The 19,587-nt window shown below is 43.7% G+C and overlaps 2 protein-coding genes across 13 annotated transcripts in view; one reads left to right on the top strand and one right to left on the bottom strand.

Annotated features, from left to right (window-relative positions):
* The first annotated feature begins 3,834 nt into the window (after positions 1-3,834).
* PDCD5 (programmed cell death 5) lies at positions 3,835-11,455 on the top strand. 2 transcript variants are annotated; one of them, XM_083629112.1, is made up of 6 exons: positions 3,835-4,762; positions 6,591-6,631; positions 7,429-7,490; positions 8,221-8,312; positions 9,113-9,184; positions 9,853-11,455. In XM_083629112.1, exons 1-6 carry the CDS (start codon positions 4,697-4,699, stop codon positions 9,892-9,894), a joined length of 375 nt encoding a protein of 124 aa, XP_083485238.1. In that variant the 5' UTR covers positions 3,835-4,696; the 3' UTR covers positions 9,895-11,455. The 2 variants fall into 2 exon arrangements, with proteins under 2 accessions (XP_083485238.1, XP_083485239.1); XM_083629113.1 differs by lacking the exon at positions 9,853-11,455 and adding an exon at positions 9,239-9,264 and having other exon boundaries at positions 4,613-4,762; positions 9,113-9,206.
* A 491-nt stretch (positions 11,456-11,946) lies between these two features.
* ANKRD27 (ankyrin repeat domain 27) overlaps positions 11,947-19,587 on the bottom strand; it is a 66,500-nt gene continuing 58,859 nt past the window's right edge. For all 11 annotated transcript variants that reach the window (XM_083629069.1, XM_083629077.1, XM_083629075.1 and 8 more), the window contains 5 exons: positions 18,553-18,714; positions 17,583-17,682; positions 16,025-16,106; positions 14,190-14,262; positions 11,947-13,442 (listed from right to left, as the gene is read on the bottom strand). In XM_083629069.1, the coding sequence (XP_083485195.1) occupies positions 13,182-13,442; positions 14,190-14,262; positions 16,025-16,106; positions 17,583-17,682; positions 18,553-18,714 (678 nt within the window). In that variant the 3' untranslated portion in view covers positions 11,947-13,181. The remainder of the gene's footprint in view (positions 13,443-14,189; positions 14,263-16,024; positions 16,107-17,582; positions 17,683-18,552; positions 18,715-19,587) is intronic.

Raw genomic sequence — 19,587 nt, 5'->3', positions numbered from 1 at the left:
CATTTGTAAAATACAAGTGAGGTTGTATTATTGCACGCCACCTGAATCTCTTGAGTGGTGCAAGATTCCAGGTGTTCCAGGCACTTACCCAGGGTCTGTGTTTCCTATTGGATATGAGGGACAACAGATTGATATGGTTTATTTCCACATATATACAACCTGAGCCTACAATGAAGGGGTTCACAGCATCAGCACCCCCAAAGCTTCTTGTTACTGGGTCCAAGAATTTAGGCGTGTCTAGAACCCACTGCGGGAGGCAGTGGAAGACAGAAGTGCCTGGCGTGCTTTGGTCCATGGGGTCACGAAGAGTCGGACACGACTAAACGACTAAACAACAACAGAACCCACAAATCCATAACAGTATGTTTAGCTCATCCTTCCAGAGCTGTTGCAGCAAGGATGACTAAAAAGTACTGAGGCAAAGTGCTTTGAATAGGAAATAAAAATGAGAGGAGGAAAAATGCTGTATAAATGCTGAACACTATGATGATTAACTTGAATCCTTGATGGTTGACAGCTCCCATATATGTGCTGGCGACGCTCGGTACATATGTCTCGCTGACCCACATGTGTTTCCAAGATATTAAACACAAGCTGCTCTTGATGAGCACTCCTACGGTGACGGAGAAGGAGCTAAACTATGGGATAAAGCAGCTTGGCTTTCATTCAAAGATGAAGCGGCTGCTCTAAATCTGTAATTCTGTCTGGGTGTTTGCAAGCAAGAGCAATTCAGCAGCACACACTTATCTGGGAAGCAGCAGAAAGCATTGGTTGTGTGCATCCCTTTCTCTGTTTCTGTCCATAGCCCCATATCCTGCATCCTGTCTGCCATGGATGCTTTGGGAGATGATCAGGAGTCATACCAGAGCCACTTAAGAGCACGCACTGCATGGTGTCTGTAATAGCATGGGGAGGCGTTGATCCCCAGCCTCTGAATGCATGATTAAGTCCGGCCTGGCCACCTCTTTGCTCCCCCCTACTCCAGATTTCCAAGCATCTGTTGAGAGGTGGTAATGCTGGGCTTAGCGGCAAGGTCGGAGGCCACAGATGACCAGCATTTTGTACAGTTGCAGGAGGCATATGGTGAGCTTGTAATTGGTTGCTGCAGGGATCCCAGTTGTCTGAATCTAGCTTGTCAAGGCATATCTCTATCTCTGTTGTTGTTGTTGTTGTTAATAATAATAATAATAATAATAATAATAACAATAATAATATCATCATCATCATCACCGTGGTCAATATTAGTTTTCTATCCTGCCCTTCCTCTCAGAGCAGCCCAGAGCTAAAAACACAAAACAATATAACTAAAGGTAAAGCAACAGCTTATGTGAAACTTTCAAAAACAGTTAAAGACACCTGAAATCATTGAGAACATCTTAAGCACACAAAACAGTCACATATTCTTACAGCTGATAATTTCTAGATGATGGGGAGCAGCATCTTTCAGTCACTCAATGCCGGGGTGTGACGTTTTTAAATTCCTTCTGAAGGTGAGTAAAGAGGGGGCCACACACACCTCACTGGGGAAGGCGCTTCTCAAAAGGGGAGCCACCACCGAGAAGTCCCAGTTGTGGGTCAGCACCCAGAGTCAATCTGCTAGTTGTAGGGCCTGAGATGGTTGATACTGGGGGAGGCACTCTTTTAAGTTCTTGGGTCCCAAGCAGTTAAGTTTGTGGGTCCACAAGTGATAACACCTTGAATTGGGCCTGGTGGCTCACTGGCTAGCAGTGCAGAGCTCTCAGGACTGGTAGCACATGGGAACTTGAGAGAAGATACTCAGACACTCATCCAATACTCAGTGTGCTGCATTCAAGCACAGTGGGTTAACTGTGCACTGTCCCCTCAAACACAGCTGAGCCTCCCCTCTCCCAATCCCCAGAAATGTGCATATTGGATCACTTCCAAGGGTCCATAGAGGAAGCCTTGTCTGAGAACCCCCAAAATCCTGTTGCTGGGTTTATCTTTTAAAGCAGGGATGGGAAGCCCAGCTATTGCTAGGCTCGCCTCTGCCCCAGTCAACATGGCCAGTGGTCATGTGCAGTTCATAAGGCAGAAACAGTGACAAGCTTTAAAGTCCCATCTACTTAAGCAGTCATTCCCGGCTCATGAAATCCATCACGTTCTGTTTTATTATTTATTGATATTTAACTGTATGTTTTATTGATGACTCCTCTGTTTGTACTGATGTATTTTGTTGTTGTTGTTTGGTTTTAAATGTTGTATGTACACTTTTCTTCTTCAAATTATCTTACTGTGTTTTATGTAAACTGGTTAGGGATTTTGCATATTAAATGGTATATGAATATGCTGATACTGGATATGATGAATGAGGAAGCCTGTCAAGGTGTTGGCCAAGATAGTTATATGGACCCTCCATTTCCAGGACCACTATACCTCTGAATGTCAAAAACTGGGAGCATCATAGGGTAAGTCTGAAAGCTGCTTTGTGCTGAGTTCATCAAGTTACGTATTGTCTGTATACAGACTGGATGCAGCTCTCTAGGCTTCAGAGTTCAGGCAGGAAGTAGCCTTTTTTCTGAGCCCTTCAGCCATTGCTGAAGGGCTGCTGAGTCTGTGTCCTGTTTGTTTGATGCTTCCTGGAGGCATCTGCCAGCCATGGCTGGGAAAGAGACTGCTGGAGAAGATGGATTGTCGGTCTGATCCAGCAGGGGCTCTTCTCCTGTGACATCTGTCTCCCAAAATCCATCTCGCAGTTCTTCATTGGTGTTGACCTTCTTGTGACATTAAAAGTGATGTCCTTCAGAGGCTCCCAGCTAATAGGCTCACTCAAGTCAAACTTGTTTAGATGCAATCTTTTAAATAAAGAAATAAAGTCTGTAAGAAAGAAGAAAAAAACCGAAATGCCAAGGAAGACACGCTGAGCCACAATTCTGGAACGAAACACTCAGATTACTGCGGCATTTTCAAGGAGAATCAAAGCATATGGTGGCATAATGGAGCATGAATTTACAGCAGCAAAGATGTACGCTACAGATTAAAGCTTCATCTGGGAGGACAGAACTGCTGTGCAGCAGAAAACTCCCGGCTCTTGCCTTTGCTCCTGCCAGTACCAGACAGCAAAATAATGATTTTGGTAGAGCGAGGGCTCCCTCTGCTGGGAATAAGATTGTGCTCTTGTTTATCCACCCATCCACACAAAAAGAGCCCTGAAGTTAGATCAGGCCAAGTACTGTATGGGAAACGCTGAATCCTTAGCAGCAATGAATGAACATAAGAAAAAACCTGAAACTGCATTTGGCTGAAGGGAGCTCAACTAGTCCAGCATCCTCTCCTCATAGTGGCCAATCAGACGCCCACTATGGAAAGCCCACAAGCAGGACCCGAGCGCAAGAGCACTCTTCCCCTCTTTCTGGATCCCCAACAACTGACATTCAAAGGCAAAAGGCCTCCAACAAGAAATGTGCTTGTCCTATCAGTCTTAAGGCCTTAACTACACATGGTGTGTGTGTGCTTGCACAGCTCCAAAAAAAGAGGAAGTTTGTCAATAAAAAGGAGAGCTAATAATAGGACACAAATTTGTTTAAAACTTACATATGTTTATACATTTTCTCTACATCCCCCCGCCGTTGCAACTCAAGCTCTCGGGATTTCCCTCCTTCCTTCACTGGAGGTTTTTAAGCAAGAGGTTGTATGCCCATCTGCCAGGGATTATTGAGCTGGTGGTTCCTGCAGGGGGGTAGACTAAATGACCCTTAGGGGTCCCAGCTAACTCTTCGATTCTATGATTTTACGACATGTATATGTCAGTTTGCATTTCTTTGTACAGAAAGTATTGATCTGATGTGTAGGGGTCTCCCCTATTCTAATTAATTCAAGAGGGTTCTGGAAGTTTCTGTGTGTAAAAGAAACAAACAGAAGGTTCATGATGTTTGGGTTATACCTTCAGAGAAGCTGAGTACAGTTGGCTTAAACTGGTTCTCTTATCTCTTTCTGTCAAGGTCATGCTGACTATAATAATAGGCCAGGAGGAGCCTGGGTTTCACTTTTCTCTTTCTGCCTTTCTTTCCTTTTGGTGTGGTGTTCTATACATAGTATGCTTAGTTGTTAAGGTTTAGACTTATAAGAAGTTACTGTAAATTAAAGTCAAGTCTGCTGCACCTGGATTTCTTATGGACAGTGTATTGTATTGGATTTGTGATCATTAAACTTATTTGCCTTCAGTAGCAGTAAAGTTCTGCTGGGTGAAATATTAATTGCCTATGGTCTGTTTTGGGAGAATCTTGCAACGTGTTTAATTTTTTACTCTGCTAACTATACGTCGGAGTTCTGCTCTGGATCAATATTGAGCAGAATTTCATGACAGTATTGGAGAAGCTACATCTTATTGGACCCAGTGGGCGCTTACGATAACTTCTGAGTAGGCGAGCATTGATCGTTTGCTCACCAACTTTCTCTCTCTCTCTTAAGCTCAGCTGGTAGAGCGCGAGACCCTTACTCTCAGGGTCGTGGGCGAAAGATTCCTCGTGAAAACCCTCGTGGTCTGATTCTATTGATGGCTCTTCCTTTGGTCTGTTCGGCGCTCGGCTTCCGCTGCCTGTGCTATAATTCCTCCTCTCGGTGCGTGATTGCGTTGGCCTCGCCTGCTCTTGCGCCGGCGCACTAACGCGAACCGGAGAGATTGAAGAGAGAAGCGGCCCCGCCCACGTCGCGCGTCACCGACGTCTCGTCTCTAGCCATGGCGGACGAGGAGCTGGAGGCGCTGCGCAAGCAGAGGATGGCCGAGCTGCAAGCCAAGCACGGGGTGAGCGGAGCGGAGGGCGCCGGGCCTGGACCGTCCCCTCACACGCGGGCGGGCGTCGCCTTCGGCGCTTCGCCCGGTGTCCTGGCCCACAGGCGAGGCCCCTCTAGCCGGCCGGCCAGAGGAAGGGCGGGCCTGGGCCTTCGGTTTTAATTGCATGGCGCTAGTCCTCACTGCGGGCTCAGGGCCGCCTCAGGCGTGGGAGGCAAGGCGGGAGGGGCGCAGAGACCACTCTGGGAGAAGTCAGAGGAAGAGACCCGTGTTTTGTGTATTATGCACGTCTGTATACACACACACACACACACACACACGTACGTGTTGGGATTATTTCCAGTGCTACATACCTACTCACTAAGGAAACCCATTGAGTTCAATGGGGCTTGGCGCCCACGAAAGTGTATATACAGGGGTGGCAGCGTATCTCTTTATTTTCAGGGTTTCCACTTCTTTTTTTCAGCAAAAAAACCCCAAAGCAGCTTACACCCAATATTAACACAAACATCTCCCTTTAAAAAAAAATGAATGAAGTTAACCAGTTGAAAGAGAGAAAACAAGGACTGATGGTGCTGTCTGGTTTGGGTTTTTTGCGTTTACCCTACATGGGCTTTTGTGCATGATTGTTGTCAACCCTAAGTCCCCCCACCCCCCAAAAAAACCCCATATTTATCCGTGTAACCACCATGGGAGAGGTAAGTTAGGCCCAAGGTGGCCCAGCTAATGTCATAGCTGAGTGGGGATTTGAACCTGTGTCTCCATGGTTGTATTCTGACATTGGTTATGCCACCCTGGCTCTGAATGGGAGGGAGCAGGGGTTCTATGATTCGGCCACTGTCTGGAAATAGGGCTCAGTGATTGTCAGTCCCAGCACCAAATGCAGCTCTTGGAAGGTTCTTAAATGACTTTGCTCCACTGCCCCACACCCAGCTGCCAACCTGGAGAAGGGGCTTGTGTAGAAAGCACTTATCAGTCATCCACTAAGGTGGGCCTGTCAAATCTAGCCATTGACTAGGAATTTAGAGCCAGCCTTTGCAAAAACATTACTGGTACACATCTTTTTTGCCAGCTCACCTGTTATTATATGCCCATTTGTGGCATCAAAGGAAAAAAAGAAACTTCTGTGAAGTTTTCTTGCCTGGTGACCTACAGGCAATTCTTACCACAGTTTGCAGGCATGTATTAAGTAACTTGTCCATCTGTGGGGCTGAAGAATAGCTACCGTATTTTTCGCTCTATAGGACGCACTTTTTCCCCTCCAAAAATGAAGGGGGAAAGTGTGTGCGCGTCCTATGGAGCGAATGCAAGCTTTCGCTGAAGCCTGGAGGGCGAGAGGGGTCGGTGTGCACCGACCCCTCTTGCGTTCCAGGATTCAGGAAGCTATCCGCAAGCCTGCGGAGCCCAGCGGGAACTCCCGCTGGGCTCCGCAGGCTTGCGGATAGCTGCCTGCAGCCCGAAGCCCGGGGAGCATGGCGCTGTGCACCCCGGGCTTCAGGCAGCTCTCCACAAGCCCGGCGGGAGGGTTTTTTTTCCTATTCTCCCCCTCCTATGGTCCGGTGCGTCTAATAGAGCGAAAAATACGGTACTTTCCCATCTTGATTGGTAGATTCTGTATTACCTGAAGGTTGTGTACTTCAACACCTTCAAAAGTTGACTCTCATCTTTTAGGATCTAGTGCCTTCTCCCTACCTGGGAGCAGTAATAGCTGTGCATTTATGAGTTTTTCTGTATGAGAACAGTCCTGGCCTTATATGTGTACTTTAGCGTTTGTTTGTTTGTACTTCTTCAGTGGTGCTATGCTTTACTACTAAACTGGTTCTTATTTCTAACATTTCAGGATCCTTCCAGTGACATCGCACAGCAAGAAGCAAAACAGAGGTAACAGAGGGGATGAAAACAAAAGCCACCTTTTTGGTAGACTGATATCCCTTTATTACATCGTGCACAGTAGCGGGAAGAAGGCACCCCTTCACATCTTAGGGGTTTTTTTTGCTAGTATGATTGTATCCTGTAATCAGTATTACCACATGACTGGAAGCATGTTGTGAGATACATCTACTGGGAGTCATCCAGATTCATGTCTCTGCAGGCGTGATGTTGGGATAAAATTAACTTATAATAATAAAAATAAATTTATAGGAAAAATGAAGGTGAAACAAATAAACAGCAACAGAGGTATGGGCTGCCATGTTTGCATTTATTACTAAATTAAGTGTGATTTAGAGGCAGAAACAGAAGAGACACAGAACACTGAGACCAGTAGAGTTTTCCCCCTTTTTGTCATTCTCCTTAAATAAGGTTGCTATCCTTTTTGTCTTTATTAGATCTTTACAATGCACATACTCTTCTAAATGGGTGTGTAATCTTCCTGCATCAAGAGCCCACTGTTAAACGAGTGAGAGTTTAACCTTTGTAGGGGTTTGGTACTGAGCCATGAATGTGTTTCAAGTTTCCATAGTTGGATTCTCTTTCCCAGATAATAATAAATGAATTTGTGCTCAAATTCCACAGTAAATTCCATAAGGATAATAGTTTAAATGGCTTAAATATAAAGGAGTACTAGCAATGTCTAAATATGAAACTTGCTGTTGTACAAAATGGTCAGTGTGTTTCACTTGCAATGCACTGCACATGTTCTGAAGCTGTAATTTATCTGCATAATTTTTATATTACAGAGAATCAGAAATGAGGAATAACATTTTGGCTCAGCTTTTAGATCAAGCAGCTCGTGCCAGATGTAAGTATCCATGGTGTATCTGACCAACTTCTAAAACCTTTCTCTGAGTCCATCTTACTTAGATTGCACATACTTAACTTTACTAAAGGAAGATAATAGAGTGTTTTGGGTCCAGTGCTAGGCACACTAATGTGGAGAGTAGGTTTCAATTCTCACTACATTTGCTTTTTGTGTTCTAAGGAGGAGACTCCACTGGATACTACTTTCTGAACTTATTGTTGATATATGGTTAATTATTCTAGAATTGTCATTAGTGAGGACTGCTGAGTTAAAAGCTGCTTCTGCAGAATACTGTAGTGGTATTCCTAAATGTATTGGTGGGTGCTAAGCTAGGACTATGGACTGGAGTTGACCTGAAGAGGATGATTGACTGTTCCCCTTTGCACATATCTGCAGCTCTTGTCAGTTGCTCCTGGACCCTGAAGCACTGCAGTCTGAAGGCATTACTTTGGACTTTTCCCCCAGTCTAAAAGTTGAGTGGAATGGAACAATCAGAAAGCAGGAGGGAAATGTAAAGATCCTAATAAGCCATGTTTGAACAAAGCAGTATACCGAGTTCCTTAAAATACAGTTTTCCTTTTTCATAAGACCAGGCATAGATCAGTAATCCATCTTAAAATAACAGTTCAAGGCCTTTTGCAGTACTGTGAATAATAAGTCTTGCCTGACTTTAGTAATCTGGTGTTTTTTAAAAAAAATAAATTGCAAAATATCTGTTTTCCTTTTTCAGTAAGTAATCTAGCGCTTGTGAAACCAGAAAAGGCAAAAGCGGTGGAGAATTACCTCATACAGATGGGCAGGTTTGGACAGTTAGGTGGGAAGGTAAGTGATGAATCAAATATAGGAAATAACTTTAATGAAATACAGATTTATAAATAAATGTTCAAAGGCAGGCAGGCTTTGTGCATCACATAAAGCCATGGTTTCAATTTAACCAGTTTATTGAACACACCATGAATTGCCTCACAGACTAGCAAACAAGTTGCTGCTTGTTTCTCTGACATTTGGCTTGTTTTCCACCCGTTCCTGCTTTGTGTCTTTGTTGCCCGACAAAATGATGGTCAAGCAAGGGTTTGGATATCATGCTAAACCACAGTGATAACAAGCCGTGGTTAGGAAGGCTACAAACAACCATGGCTTCACCTTGTGATCTGTTAGTAGAAAGCAAACACTGGTTATTCTGCTGGACTGAGTTTGCTGTTGCCTGAAAACAGAATGCCAAATTAGATGGATCTCTGTCTCACTGGGCAAGATAATTCTTACACATCCTGCAAAACATTGATTTATAAGCTTTGAAAAGTTGTACTATTATAGGATAATTCTCTAGCCTCTTCACACTTGTTTCCAAATCACTTTTTTATTTTATATAAAAAGTTGATGAATCGTTTTATGTGACATGGGGGATAGCAGATGACCTGTTAATGATGCTGTGGTGGTGGTCTTTGCTGTTTGGTTTTGTCCTTCCACTGTGACGATGCCCTGGATGAAAGTGTTATCTGTGTGTAGTGTTTAAGTTGCTTGTATAGGGTGTGTCCTTTTGCCCCCAGAGGGAGGCGAGGAGGAAATGTGCCATTCTCACCAAATGAGTATCTGCTACATGAGATTGTTTTTTTACTTCCTAGGTAACTGAACAAGGGTTGATAGAAATACTTGAAAAAGTGAGTCAGCAAACTGACAAGAAAACAACAGTAAAGGTAGGGCATCTTAAAAACTGGAGCCTGTTCGCCAATGGTAGAGTGGTCGCAGGATCACAGCATAGCCAGTATTCTTTGTTAAAGGTTTACTACATCTGCATGCTTCTTCCTGTATGAAGCTGACAGCTTATACAGAGCAGAAAATCTGTATATGGCTACTGCTTACAGTTTGGTGGGGTGGGAGTGGCCAGAAATGCAGCCTTGAACTCTTGGAAAGAGTAGGCAGCTGACTTCATCTCCGAGCTTAGTGCTGTAGTGCTTCGCTCTAAGATGAGAGACAAAATATCCTCCAGTTTGTTCTTTAGAGCATGCTTTAATCAGTCCAGGAGATAAAGCTGCTGGGGCCACTTCCTGCAGTTTGGTGGGAGGATGTAGCCTACAAGCTGGCCCCTATTATCCCTTGATATAAAGACTATACTATTGTAATAGATTTGCTTCAATGCATCTTGAAAATACATATAGCAATACAGCAAGGCAATGAACAAATACTTGGGTATTGACTTTTAGGCTGGGCAGGTGCGAAATATGCAGCTGGCAAAAAACCTGGGAGCTTCCTTGCTTCACGCAGCTCTCTGCTTGCTCTTGTTCTCATAACACAAACAGGGAATTCTTGATTATTAAACTTGGCCTCAAAGTTATTTTCACCTACACTGTGTTTTCTCCCCTAGTTCAACAGAAGGAAAGTTTTGGATTCTGATGAGGAAGATTAATTGTGAAAGGCGTATCATCTGGCGTATGTCAAGGAAATGTGCTGTGCCTGGCAGAAGCATAGATGAAAAGTTTACACTTTTTTTTTCCTGTACACATTTTTTTTATATAAAGGGATGATATTGTGTTCTGTATAATAAAATTAAGTGAAATGGTTTTCTTAGACCGTTTTTATAGCAGAGGCCTGAGAAGTTGTGGTTCACTCCCCATCACTTGGGACTTCATTTTTCCTTTGGACACTGCTATGCCACTGGCACCCGTGGGCAACATGCTCATCGTACTTCAGTGACAACAGGATGCATAGTAACCCAGCAGGGAATGAGAAAAGCTGCATTGCAAGCAGCCTGCTGGTTTTGTCAAAGTTAGTAGAGTTGCATGTGCAGGCTAAATAGTTCACAGGATACAAGATTTTGATTTGAATATGTAAGATTCAGTGTTTATACAGAGGCTGCTGTATAAACATGACATTCATGATCCTTTAACCACGGTTGAAGGATTTGGAACAGCCATGGAATTTCCCCATCCATGTTCAAGCTCCCCTTTCTCCCGAGGATGGTAACTAGAATTTGCTGTTAGGGTTTTTAAAGCCGTTTCAGCATCCTAATGGACAGCAAATCCCGGTTAGTGTGGTTTTGAAGCATTGGTCTTCAGTTGGGGCCTGATCTAAGGTAGATTGCAACAGGAGCACCACCACTGTACAGATAGGTTAGAAAATTAAGAAACTGGTCCCCAAATACATGTGTTGGTCCCCAAATGTTGAAAACTACTGATTTAAATGTTAAAGGATCATGATGTAATGTGTGAGTTACATGTCATGTCCGCTTGGGTACTGGAACACTTGCAGTTTCACTGAACCAAAGCCAGAGGGGTTGGTTGTTGATCAGAATATGGTTCCATGATACAGTATCTTGGTGGATGATCTGTTGGATTGAAAATTAGATAAATCTTGGTTGGCACGCTATGAAGCTTGAAATAACGTGTGCTTGGGAGATATTTCTCTCAAGAGATGTCTTTCCCCACCCCTGCCATACATTTGCTAATAGCATGAGTGATTGAGAGTGATGCAACCAAAGTCAGGATCTTTAAAGCCCTTTTCATTTCAACAGAAGACTTAAGCATGTGCTTAAATCTTTCGTATTAAAATTATTTAAAGGTTTAACAGCAGCTGGATTCTCTCTTAAATATCATTGCAACTCAGAACTGTGTAGACCAGGTGGTGAACCTTTGGCTCACCAGATGTCGCCAAACTGCAATTCCTGTCATCTCACAGGCTAAAGGTTCGTAGCAGACAAAACAGATTTGTTCTTATCCAAACTGCCTCCTTTTCTCAGGCAGTTATTGAAACAGCTGCCTAATTCCCCTGGCCATCATGGTGCCATTGTGACTTCTGGTTGTGCCTTTTTGTTGAATGCAAAATGAAATGGTTTTTGTATGTCTACTGTACCAACATCCCATGTAAGGCAGACTGTAAAAGGAGGAGGGGTTTGACCCTCTTCTTCACTGTGGAAGTGGAACATATATAATAAGAGCTTTGAAACATATTAAAATCTTTCCATAAAGAAACCTGAGTTGTAGAGAGCAATTATTTGTCCATTGTAATTGTATTAAAGACACTATAATTAGTGCACATTGACACTGGTGCACTAATTGTTTACAGCTGTGGCCAAATGCCTCTTTCTTTGGGATAAAGCAGGGAAGACACCATTCCCCGTGTCTCTGGGTGCTATAAAGCATTAGGCACTGATTTTTGAAAAAACCAATGCACGTTGCTCCCTGCCCCCTCTACAATGCTCATATCAAACTTGATAATTTTTCACAATTGCATACAAGGGAACTTGTTTACAGTGGAGGCTTAGGATGACCCAGAATGCATTGCTTTTCTCCTGCTTCCAGACTCCACAGAAGCATCCACACCTTCATGCAACTAGATCTGTGTTGCTAAAACTGGAACATGAGCAACAGGCTATAAAGTTTTCAGAAAATGCTTTATGGCAGCAGCTCCCATCAACCAGCAAGCTGCAATTCATGACTTACCATAAATAAAGAGTCCCACATTAAGAGCATAGATTAGTTAATTTTACTATTTCTCTCTCTCTCCCATCATTTGGCACAAGTCAAAGGCATGTAAGAAATCTAGGTGAACTCAATTACTTAGTAGAAAAATATACTTTTCCTTGTCCTTCAGGAGCCCACTAGCATTCTACCTTTTTATATACCTTGCACTAACATTCTGAACAGAGAAATATTAAACAATAAAAAACCCAATATATTGTTTACAAATATTACATAAAAACAGAATTGGAATTGACAAAAGTTATTGTGCTGTTCAAGTGATAATTCAACCCCTCTTAAAAATAAAAATAAAGAATGGAATGTTTACCAAAATGACGCTCCATTACTAAAAGTGCCCCCATCTATCAATCTGGAAGTGTCTTTTCAAGTAAGGTCAACTAAGCAGCTCTTCCAAGACCCGGTGGAAACAGATGTACTCTCTAGCTAGACTCATTGCATTTAGTGGAATCATATTATTGTGCCATGCATATTTGCTATTTTAAATTAAATAGGGTAAGGTTGTAGTCTCAATACAAGTATTTGAGAATATGTTCACTAATGTGGGTTGCTACATAAAATAAAATGATTCAAAATCCAAGTCCTGCTCTCCAAAAGAAGATGTACCCTTTGTTTATAAAACAGTGACTATAACATCCCTCACTTCCAACTACCCATATATGGCCCATGTTTCAATAAAATAAATGAGAACCAAAGGATCTGTGCAATCTTGCCCTTTGTGTCAAACTATGCTGCCGGTGTGTGTAATTCCTTTCAACAATTGGTGTAAACTAGTAGTGCAAAAATGGAAAGAAACCGCTGTCTTTTCAAACTATAATTATGTAGGCCTTGGAAGTCCCATAGGTATTCTGTTCCAAACTTACACCCATTACAGTTATATCTGATTTCAAGACTTCAAGTACAGACTAATGTGTCTCATAGTTTTTGATATCTCCATATACATCTCAGTTGTGTGTGTGTTTAAAATGGATCACACCTGTTGGGTTTTGTGGATCCAACTGCAAATAAACAGCCCTTCTGTCTCCAACTGCAAACTGTGTTGGTTGAGGGAGGAGAGGTTCCTCTTCCTGCCAGTCTTCACATTGCAGTTTTGAATGCCTTGATCCGAAGGATTCTTTGATTCTTGAAGGGAGTGGAACTGACGCCAATTGGTGGTGTTGCTGCTGCTGCTGTTGTTTTTGGTTACAAACTTGCTTCCTTGCCAGTGTTTTCGAAAGCATCAATCATCAGAGCAGCCTTCCAGTGCAGAAACAGGGGGATCTCTGGATAAATTGTGGATGTCATCTGCATCTGAAAGGGCCACATTAACCGTGTGTCTCCGATGCATTAGTTTACTTCTAAGAGGCGCTGCTGCCACATCAGACTCGACTTCATCCAGTGTGGGCTCCCCTCTGCTGCCGGAGTCAAGGATCTGCATCCTGCTTTGTTTTAAAGGATCCACGGGCTTTAGCTTGCTCTTATCAAAGCTCTTAATAGCTAACTTGAGAATCAAAACAAAAAAGAACACGTTAAGATGCTTTATTTTTATCTGGCTGATAAATCTAAAGCAAATACCATTAAAAGTTTCTCCTACTAATCAGCTGCTACCCTCCTGTAACTTCAGCCCAGTGGGACAAGTCTGGCTTTCTGGGGCAGCAAAAAACAACTCTTTGCTTTCCTCTTTGTGAAAGCCTTTCAGGGATTTAAAGAGTGCTATCCTGCCTACCCCCGCCTCCAATATCTTTAACCAATATCTTTATTTTTTTCTCATCCCTGACCATCCTAATTGTCTTTTTCTGAACCAATTCATCTACTGGACCTCTCCAATAGATAACTAAAAATATAGGGGAGAAGGAATGGATCATTCAAGTAAGAGGCACTCCATATTGAGGAAGGGGCTATGGCTGGCACACCTGCCCTTCCAAGGAGGTCACAGTGGGAGACATCGGGATTCTCCCATTTTTATCTTCATAACAGGCCAGGTGTGACTGTTGAGTAAGCTTACAACCAACTCCGTAGCAAGTTGGGGTCTGAAATCAGGTCTCCCCAGCCATAGACTCTTGTCTATTATGCTGCATATCCAGCACATTTGTAGAACTAACACCCTAAGAATCTCAGCCACCACTTATTTCAGTTTGCAATTTTTGTAAACCGCTTTGAGAGTTTTTTCTACAACCAAGCAGTATATACATTTTATGAAATAAAAAAGTAAAAAAGCAAGCCCTTCATTTCAAACCTGTCTTCCTACCTGGTGCAGTAATTCATCATTAAAGTTAGGGACACTTTTATCTCTCGTTATAGTTTTCCGCAAGTCTTTTGACCTAAAGACACAAACAAACATGGTTAAAAGAAACTTGTTACATTTCGGTACAAGTCGCTCAGTACTGCAGTGTATCTCTGCCAGCCACCAGGTGGCGGAATTTCAGTAACAAAACCTGCTCCATTGCCTTTGCTGAAAATTCTTAATATTTGACCTTCCTGGGGTATAAATGTCATGAGTTGTCCTTTGGAGTCTAAGCGTACAAAGGTCAGAAGACAAGTCATTTCAATTTACCCTTAGGAGCATCAGCTACTTTTCCAACAGTCTAAATTAGGGACAGCCAGCTTGTGTATTGGATTCTTTATTCTCCAGCCACTAATTGAGACGTCACAGAGTGTTGTACAACCTGACCTCTTTGCAGGTGCTCAGGCCCTTTAAACAAAGTCAGCCCTACCTAAGCAGTGGAGGTGTCACTGTGACACACTTGGACATGGCTAGGACATCGTGAGTTGGATTCAAAAGTGCCCTTCCATTTGGGGTCCAACAGACACTCCTTTGAACTGATGTGGAGGGAGGCAATTTTGGCAATTTCCCTACATGCTCCATCTCATCAGAGGGATGATGAACTTTTCTAAATAGAACTGGAGGAGTGGCAGAGAGAAATCTGCAAAAATCACTCTGATCCATTTACAGGGGCCTCCACAGGATCAAAGCTCCCCATATTCACAGAATGTCAACTTTCCGTGGGGCACCTTTGGATGTGGCCCTATTTATTGAAAAACATTTCTGTCTCCCTTTCTATATTTTAGGATTCACTAACCAGGTGGCATATGCAAAGGCTGGAACCAAAAGAGAAGCACAAGGGCTTTTCAGCCATTCTCTCTGCTGCAGCTCCCTGTGCAGTCTCCGAAAGTTGCCTCAAGTAGTAGAGACCTGACCGAGCTGAATTCTGTTAAGTGCCAAATGGTGTGTCAGAAGGAGAAACTATGGTTGCCAGCATTGGAATAAGCCAATGTAATTGAACCAACTTCAAACCCTGGTTTGTTCTGATGCTAGTAACCATAGTTTTTTTCCCCAGTTTGGACAAAAGATGAAACAATAGTTAATTGAAGACCTCCTGGTGTGTTGGCTCATACAGTGGTACCTTGGGTTAAGAAGTTAATTCGTTCTGGAGGTCCGTTCTTAACCTGAAACTGTTCTTAACCTGAAGCACCACTTTTAGCTAAATGGGGCCTCCCGCTGCCGCCACACCACCACTGTGCGATTTCTGTTCTCATCCTGAAGCAAAGTTCTTAACCCGAGGTACTATTTCTGGGTTAGCGGAGTCTGTAACCTGAAGCGTCTGTAACCTGAAGCATCTGTAACCCGAGGTACCACTGTACTATGGAAGGGCTAAACGGAAGGGCAAAAAGCTTGTCCCAGCTCCTGCTCAAATGAAGACCTCAAACTCAGGTTACGGTTTCTATCAAAATATGGAATGTTTAGATCGGCACGACATAGGCAAGCCCTGTTCAAATGCACAGCAGGTGCTACACGTGTCTGCACAAGCAAATGCATTGATCTACCAATGACACTCCCCCTGCAACCCCTTTATGAAGGAAAGTGGGGAAAGTGGTGGGCACTGCAAGCCCAGTGAGCTTCATGGCCGTCGAGTGGGGATTTGAATCCTGGTCTCCCAGGTCCTAGTTTGACACTAACCACCACACCAGATTGGCTTGGAAGACATCCTGCAGCTCCAGCCCAATTGAAGACTGCATGCAGTGTTATCTGATGCTTTGGCAGTACTGGCAGGCAGCACTCGGAAGGCAGTTTTTGAAGCTTACTTGTTAAAGCGGTTGATTGACTGGACCAACTGAAGGCGCCTGGCGACGAGATCGTCTGCTATCTCGGGAGATTTAAAACTGACTGCAGGTTTAAGTAACAAAAACCATTAAATTGGCATACTTCTTTAGCAATCAAGTCCACACAATCCTGAATTAAGAATGAATGAAAGCCACCTTCCGCTAACTTTTAAAAGCCACCGAAGCTGTAGAGATGCCTGAGCAGCTTGGCATCATTGCTACAGAGGGTCGAGAATCCTAAGATCCGCTCTGTGGCTGAACTCAGGCATCAGGAAGAATGAGGCGGGAATGAATCAGAAGAATGGACTGCACCACTTCAGGTGTTGGGAGGGGAGATCAAACCTTCCTCCCTTATATGCAGGGAAGTTTGAATACGTGTTTAATAAAGGTATTCTCACCTGCACGTCCATTCTGCCAGTGCAAGTGATTTGACCTCCTCATTCTGCTGCCTGCAGAACATGAAAATCGCCCCAAACCCAGAAACTGGTTTTGTTCAACATGGCACCCTGTCTAGCATATGCTGTGCTCCATACATTCACATGGCCATCTGCAAAACATACAGGCTGAGTAGAAGGCCATGAAGCAACCTATGTGGCCCCCGCATCACCACCCAGCCCACTCCCAAGCCTTTCAAAAATCCCTTCTTATGGCGAGGTCTCCTAGAATAAACTTCATGAGGATCAACTCCTTAGTGCTGGCGGCAGAAAACGGCAGGTGCAAAAATATCTCTGTGGGGATTGAATTACATTAGCAAGAATACTGGGCTGTTGTCAATCATTCCCACTTAGGGCAGGAAACAATCATCTTGGAGTAAACTGGGTGGGGCTATAAAAGGAAAGGCAGAGCCTTGTCCATCCCAGGTAACAACACCGGATCAGGGCTGGCTCCTGTTCTTTTTTAAAAAGAAAGCTTAGAATTATTTAAGCTGCCAGTGACATCTCTGCTTACACAACAGGAAAACAAAGGTATTTAGCTCTCCTGGGACCGATCTGACCCCAGGTGTTGGCACAAAGTGCATTAGGTAACATCTACCTGCATTAGGCAGGGATCAGGCACCTGCTCTGCATCTCCAGTAAGGAGGGTCAGGTGATGGGAAAGCTCTCTGGTTGAGAACCTAGGGCAGTGATGACCAAACTTGGCCCTCCAGCTGTTTTGGGACTACAATTCCCATCATCCCTGACCACTGGTCCTGTTAGCTAGGCATGATGGGAGTTGTAGTCCAAAAACAGCTGGAGGGCCAAGTTTGGCCATCACTGCCCTAGGGAGCTGCTGGCAGCCTCAGTAGACAATGGGCAAATAGCTAGATCTGGCACATTCTTAGGTTCTTGCCCAAAAAAGCTGAGCAGAGTAGCCACAGCAGCCCTTTTGCCAGCACTGGGGACAGAACATAGCCCAGTGGTAGAGTACATGCTTTGCATTAGAAGGTCCCAGATTCAATCCTTGTGTATTCACTTACAAGGATCTGAAGTAGTGGGTGATGCCTTTTTCTACCTGAGACCCTGGTGCTAAATGGACCAATGGACCAAAATGCCACACTCACTTTTTTTCCTGCTCTTCCCAGCCACGTGAGATCTGCAGTCAGTCTTTCTTCCCTCTTCTGAGGTTACTACAGTCCTCAGCAGCTCAAGGATACCCGATTTCTTTAAATTAGGTGGGACAAAAAGAGGAGGTAGTTTCTCATTTAAAAAATACTTTATTTTATTTTATTGCTGTATATTATATGAAGCTGCCCAACAGCACTGTTGTTTTGGTGGCTTGCAGCAAAAAAATGATCAAATACAATTAACATATAATAAAATAACATATTTCTAGCATAAGAACTTCCAGCACAACGAATGAAAATGCCACTTAACAGTGGTTCAGAACACTGTAAAAACAAGTTTTTAAAGGGCTGGGGTGTATAATAAAGAAGCAGGTACGTTTTCCGAGCATCATGACCGTTCTGGATTCTTGGAATATTTTAGTACAGTCAAACAATGGATGGACGATGGACAATATCTGACCAATCATTGATCAGCAAGCTAGTCCTACCAATTACCACACTCCTACTTTTGTTGTCTATGTCAGGGGGTCCCAAACTCCCACCCGCCCCCACCCATGGAGCACTTGAAAAATGTTGAGGGTCTTGTCAGACCTCTTCATAATTTTTTTTGCCCATTGTAGCAATTGGAATGCATTGTGCTAGATGCTGTATGTTTTTTTAATTGTGTTTTTACTGCTTTTTATTTCTTACATTTTCTTGTATTGCAATTTGGATTCCATAGAACTCAAAGGGCAAGTGTCCTTCGCAGACACTCTCAAATCCACCTGACTAAAGCTGTGGTCCACAAACCACCGTCCGGGAGCCCCTGATGTATGTCGCTTGAGAATTATAGCTTCAGGCTAAAGCTGGAGCCAATCACCCCCCATTGAAATCTCTGGCTGATAATGCATCAGTCCAGATGGAGGCTGGTAGGCTTACTGTACTTGTGGGCTAGCAAGTTCCTCCTGTGGACAAATGGGCCACTTACAGGCTCAGCGTAGTCACGGGGCGTGCACTGTCTGTTGTTCTGAGCATGTGCTGATGCGCCGTGCTGCAGCAGGAGCCGCACCAAAGGCTCATAGCTCCCGATCACAGCTTTATGGAGAGGTGTGTTGCCTTGGTTGTTGGACAGGTTAACTGAGGCCCCGTTCTGAAGGGAAAGAAAGGATGGCAAAGGACATTCAAGTGATGATACTGAAAGGAGGTCACACGGAAACGGCAAGTTCTCATACTTCTTTCAGTATCTCAAAATGGTACCGATGAGGAAGTTGCATCAACTTTTACTGTGTTATCTGTTGGGGGTCTGTGGCAGACGATCTTTCCTGTCTCCCATCTGATCCTCTTAAACTTTAGATGGCAGGGATTGAACCTGCATGAAATGTATCTGCTCTGTCAGTACAAGACGGCCCCCCTCTCAAATTCTTCCTTTGTCTTATTTACACCCCACTTTTCATCCAAGAAGCTGAAGGTGACATACATCTCCCTCCCGCCCCCATTTTATCCTCACATCAACCCTGTGAGGTTGGCTCAGAGTAAGGTCCACCCGTGAGCTTCATGGGTTAAATGTGATATTTGAATCTAGGTCTCAAGTCAGTCCACAATGGCTCTTCCAATATGGAAATATGCGTTTTAATGTAACAAATTGACAAGGACAGATCTACTCTCTCATTTCATGCTATCAACAGAAAGGCAATGATTAAGCAATCCATTCATCCCACTGTGCTTTCCATTGAAAAGTAGCAGCCTGGTTCAGACAAAATGGGAAACCACTGAGTTTACCATTATGTCAATGAACCTGCAGGAGCCATGAACTTGCCTTCTTCCTTTTCTTCCTCTTTGCTGCCACAAGGAGGAGACCAGCAGCTTTCACTTCTGCTTTTAAATAAACCACAGTTCTGAACTGTGGCTTGTTTCAAACTGGAGGCCAACACTTCATTGTAGCTGCAATTGAAGGGGGGCAGAGTTCTTCACACAACAGGAAACCACGGTTTCCCATTATGCCTGAACCAGACCAGCGAGCTGA

Source organism: Podarcis filfolensis (genome assembly GCF_964270895.1).
Source record: "Podarcis filfolensis genome assembly, chromosome: 8".
Lineage (NCBI taxonomy): Eukaryota > Metazoa > Chordata > Lepidosauria > Squamata > Lacertidae > Podarcis > Podarcis filfolensis.
Note: the sequence above shows the minus strand (reverse complement) of the source record. Positions and strands in the feature narration are given on the sequence as shown.

Bases quoted from the DNA above. Each gene is read 5' to 3' on its own strand.
- PDCD5 (XM_083629112.1), top strand. From the start codon at position 4,697: ATGGCGGACGAGGAGCTGGAGGCGCTGCGCAAGCAGAGGATGGCCGAG. The intron at 6,632-7,428 runs GTAACAGAGGGG...TTTATATTACAG, and splicing joins CAGCAAGAAGCAAAACAGAG to AGAATCAGAAATGAGGAATA. The intron at 8,313-9,112 runs GTAAGTGATGAA...TTTACTTCCTAG, and splicing joins TTGGACAGTTAGGTGGGAAG to GTAACTGAACAAGGGTTGAT.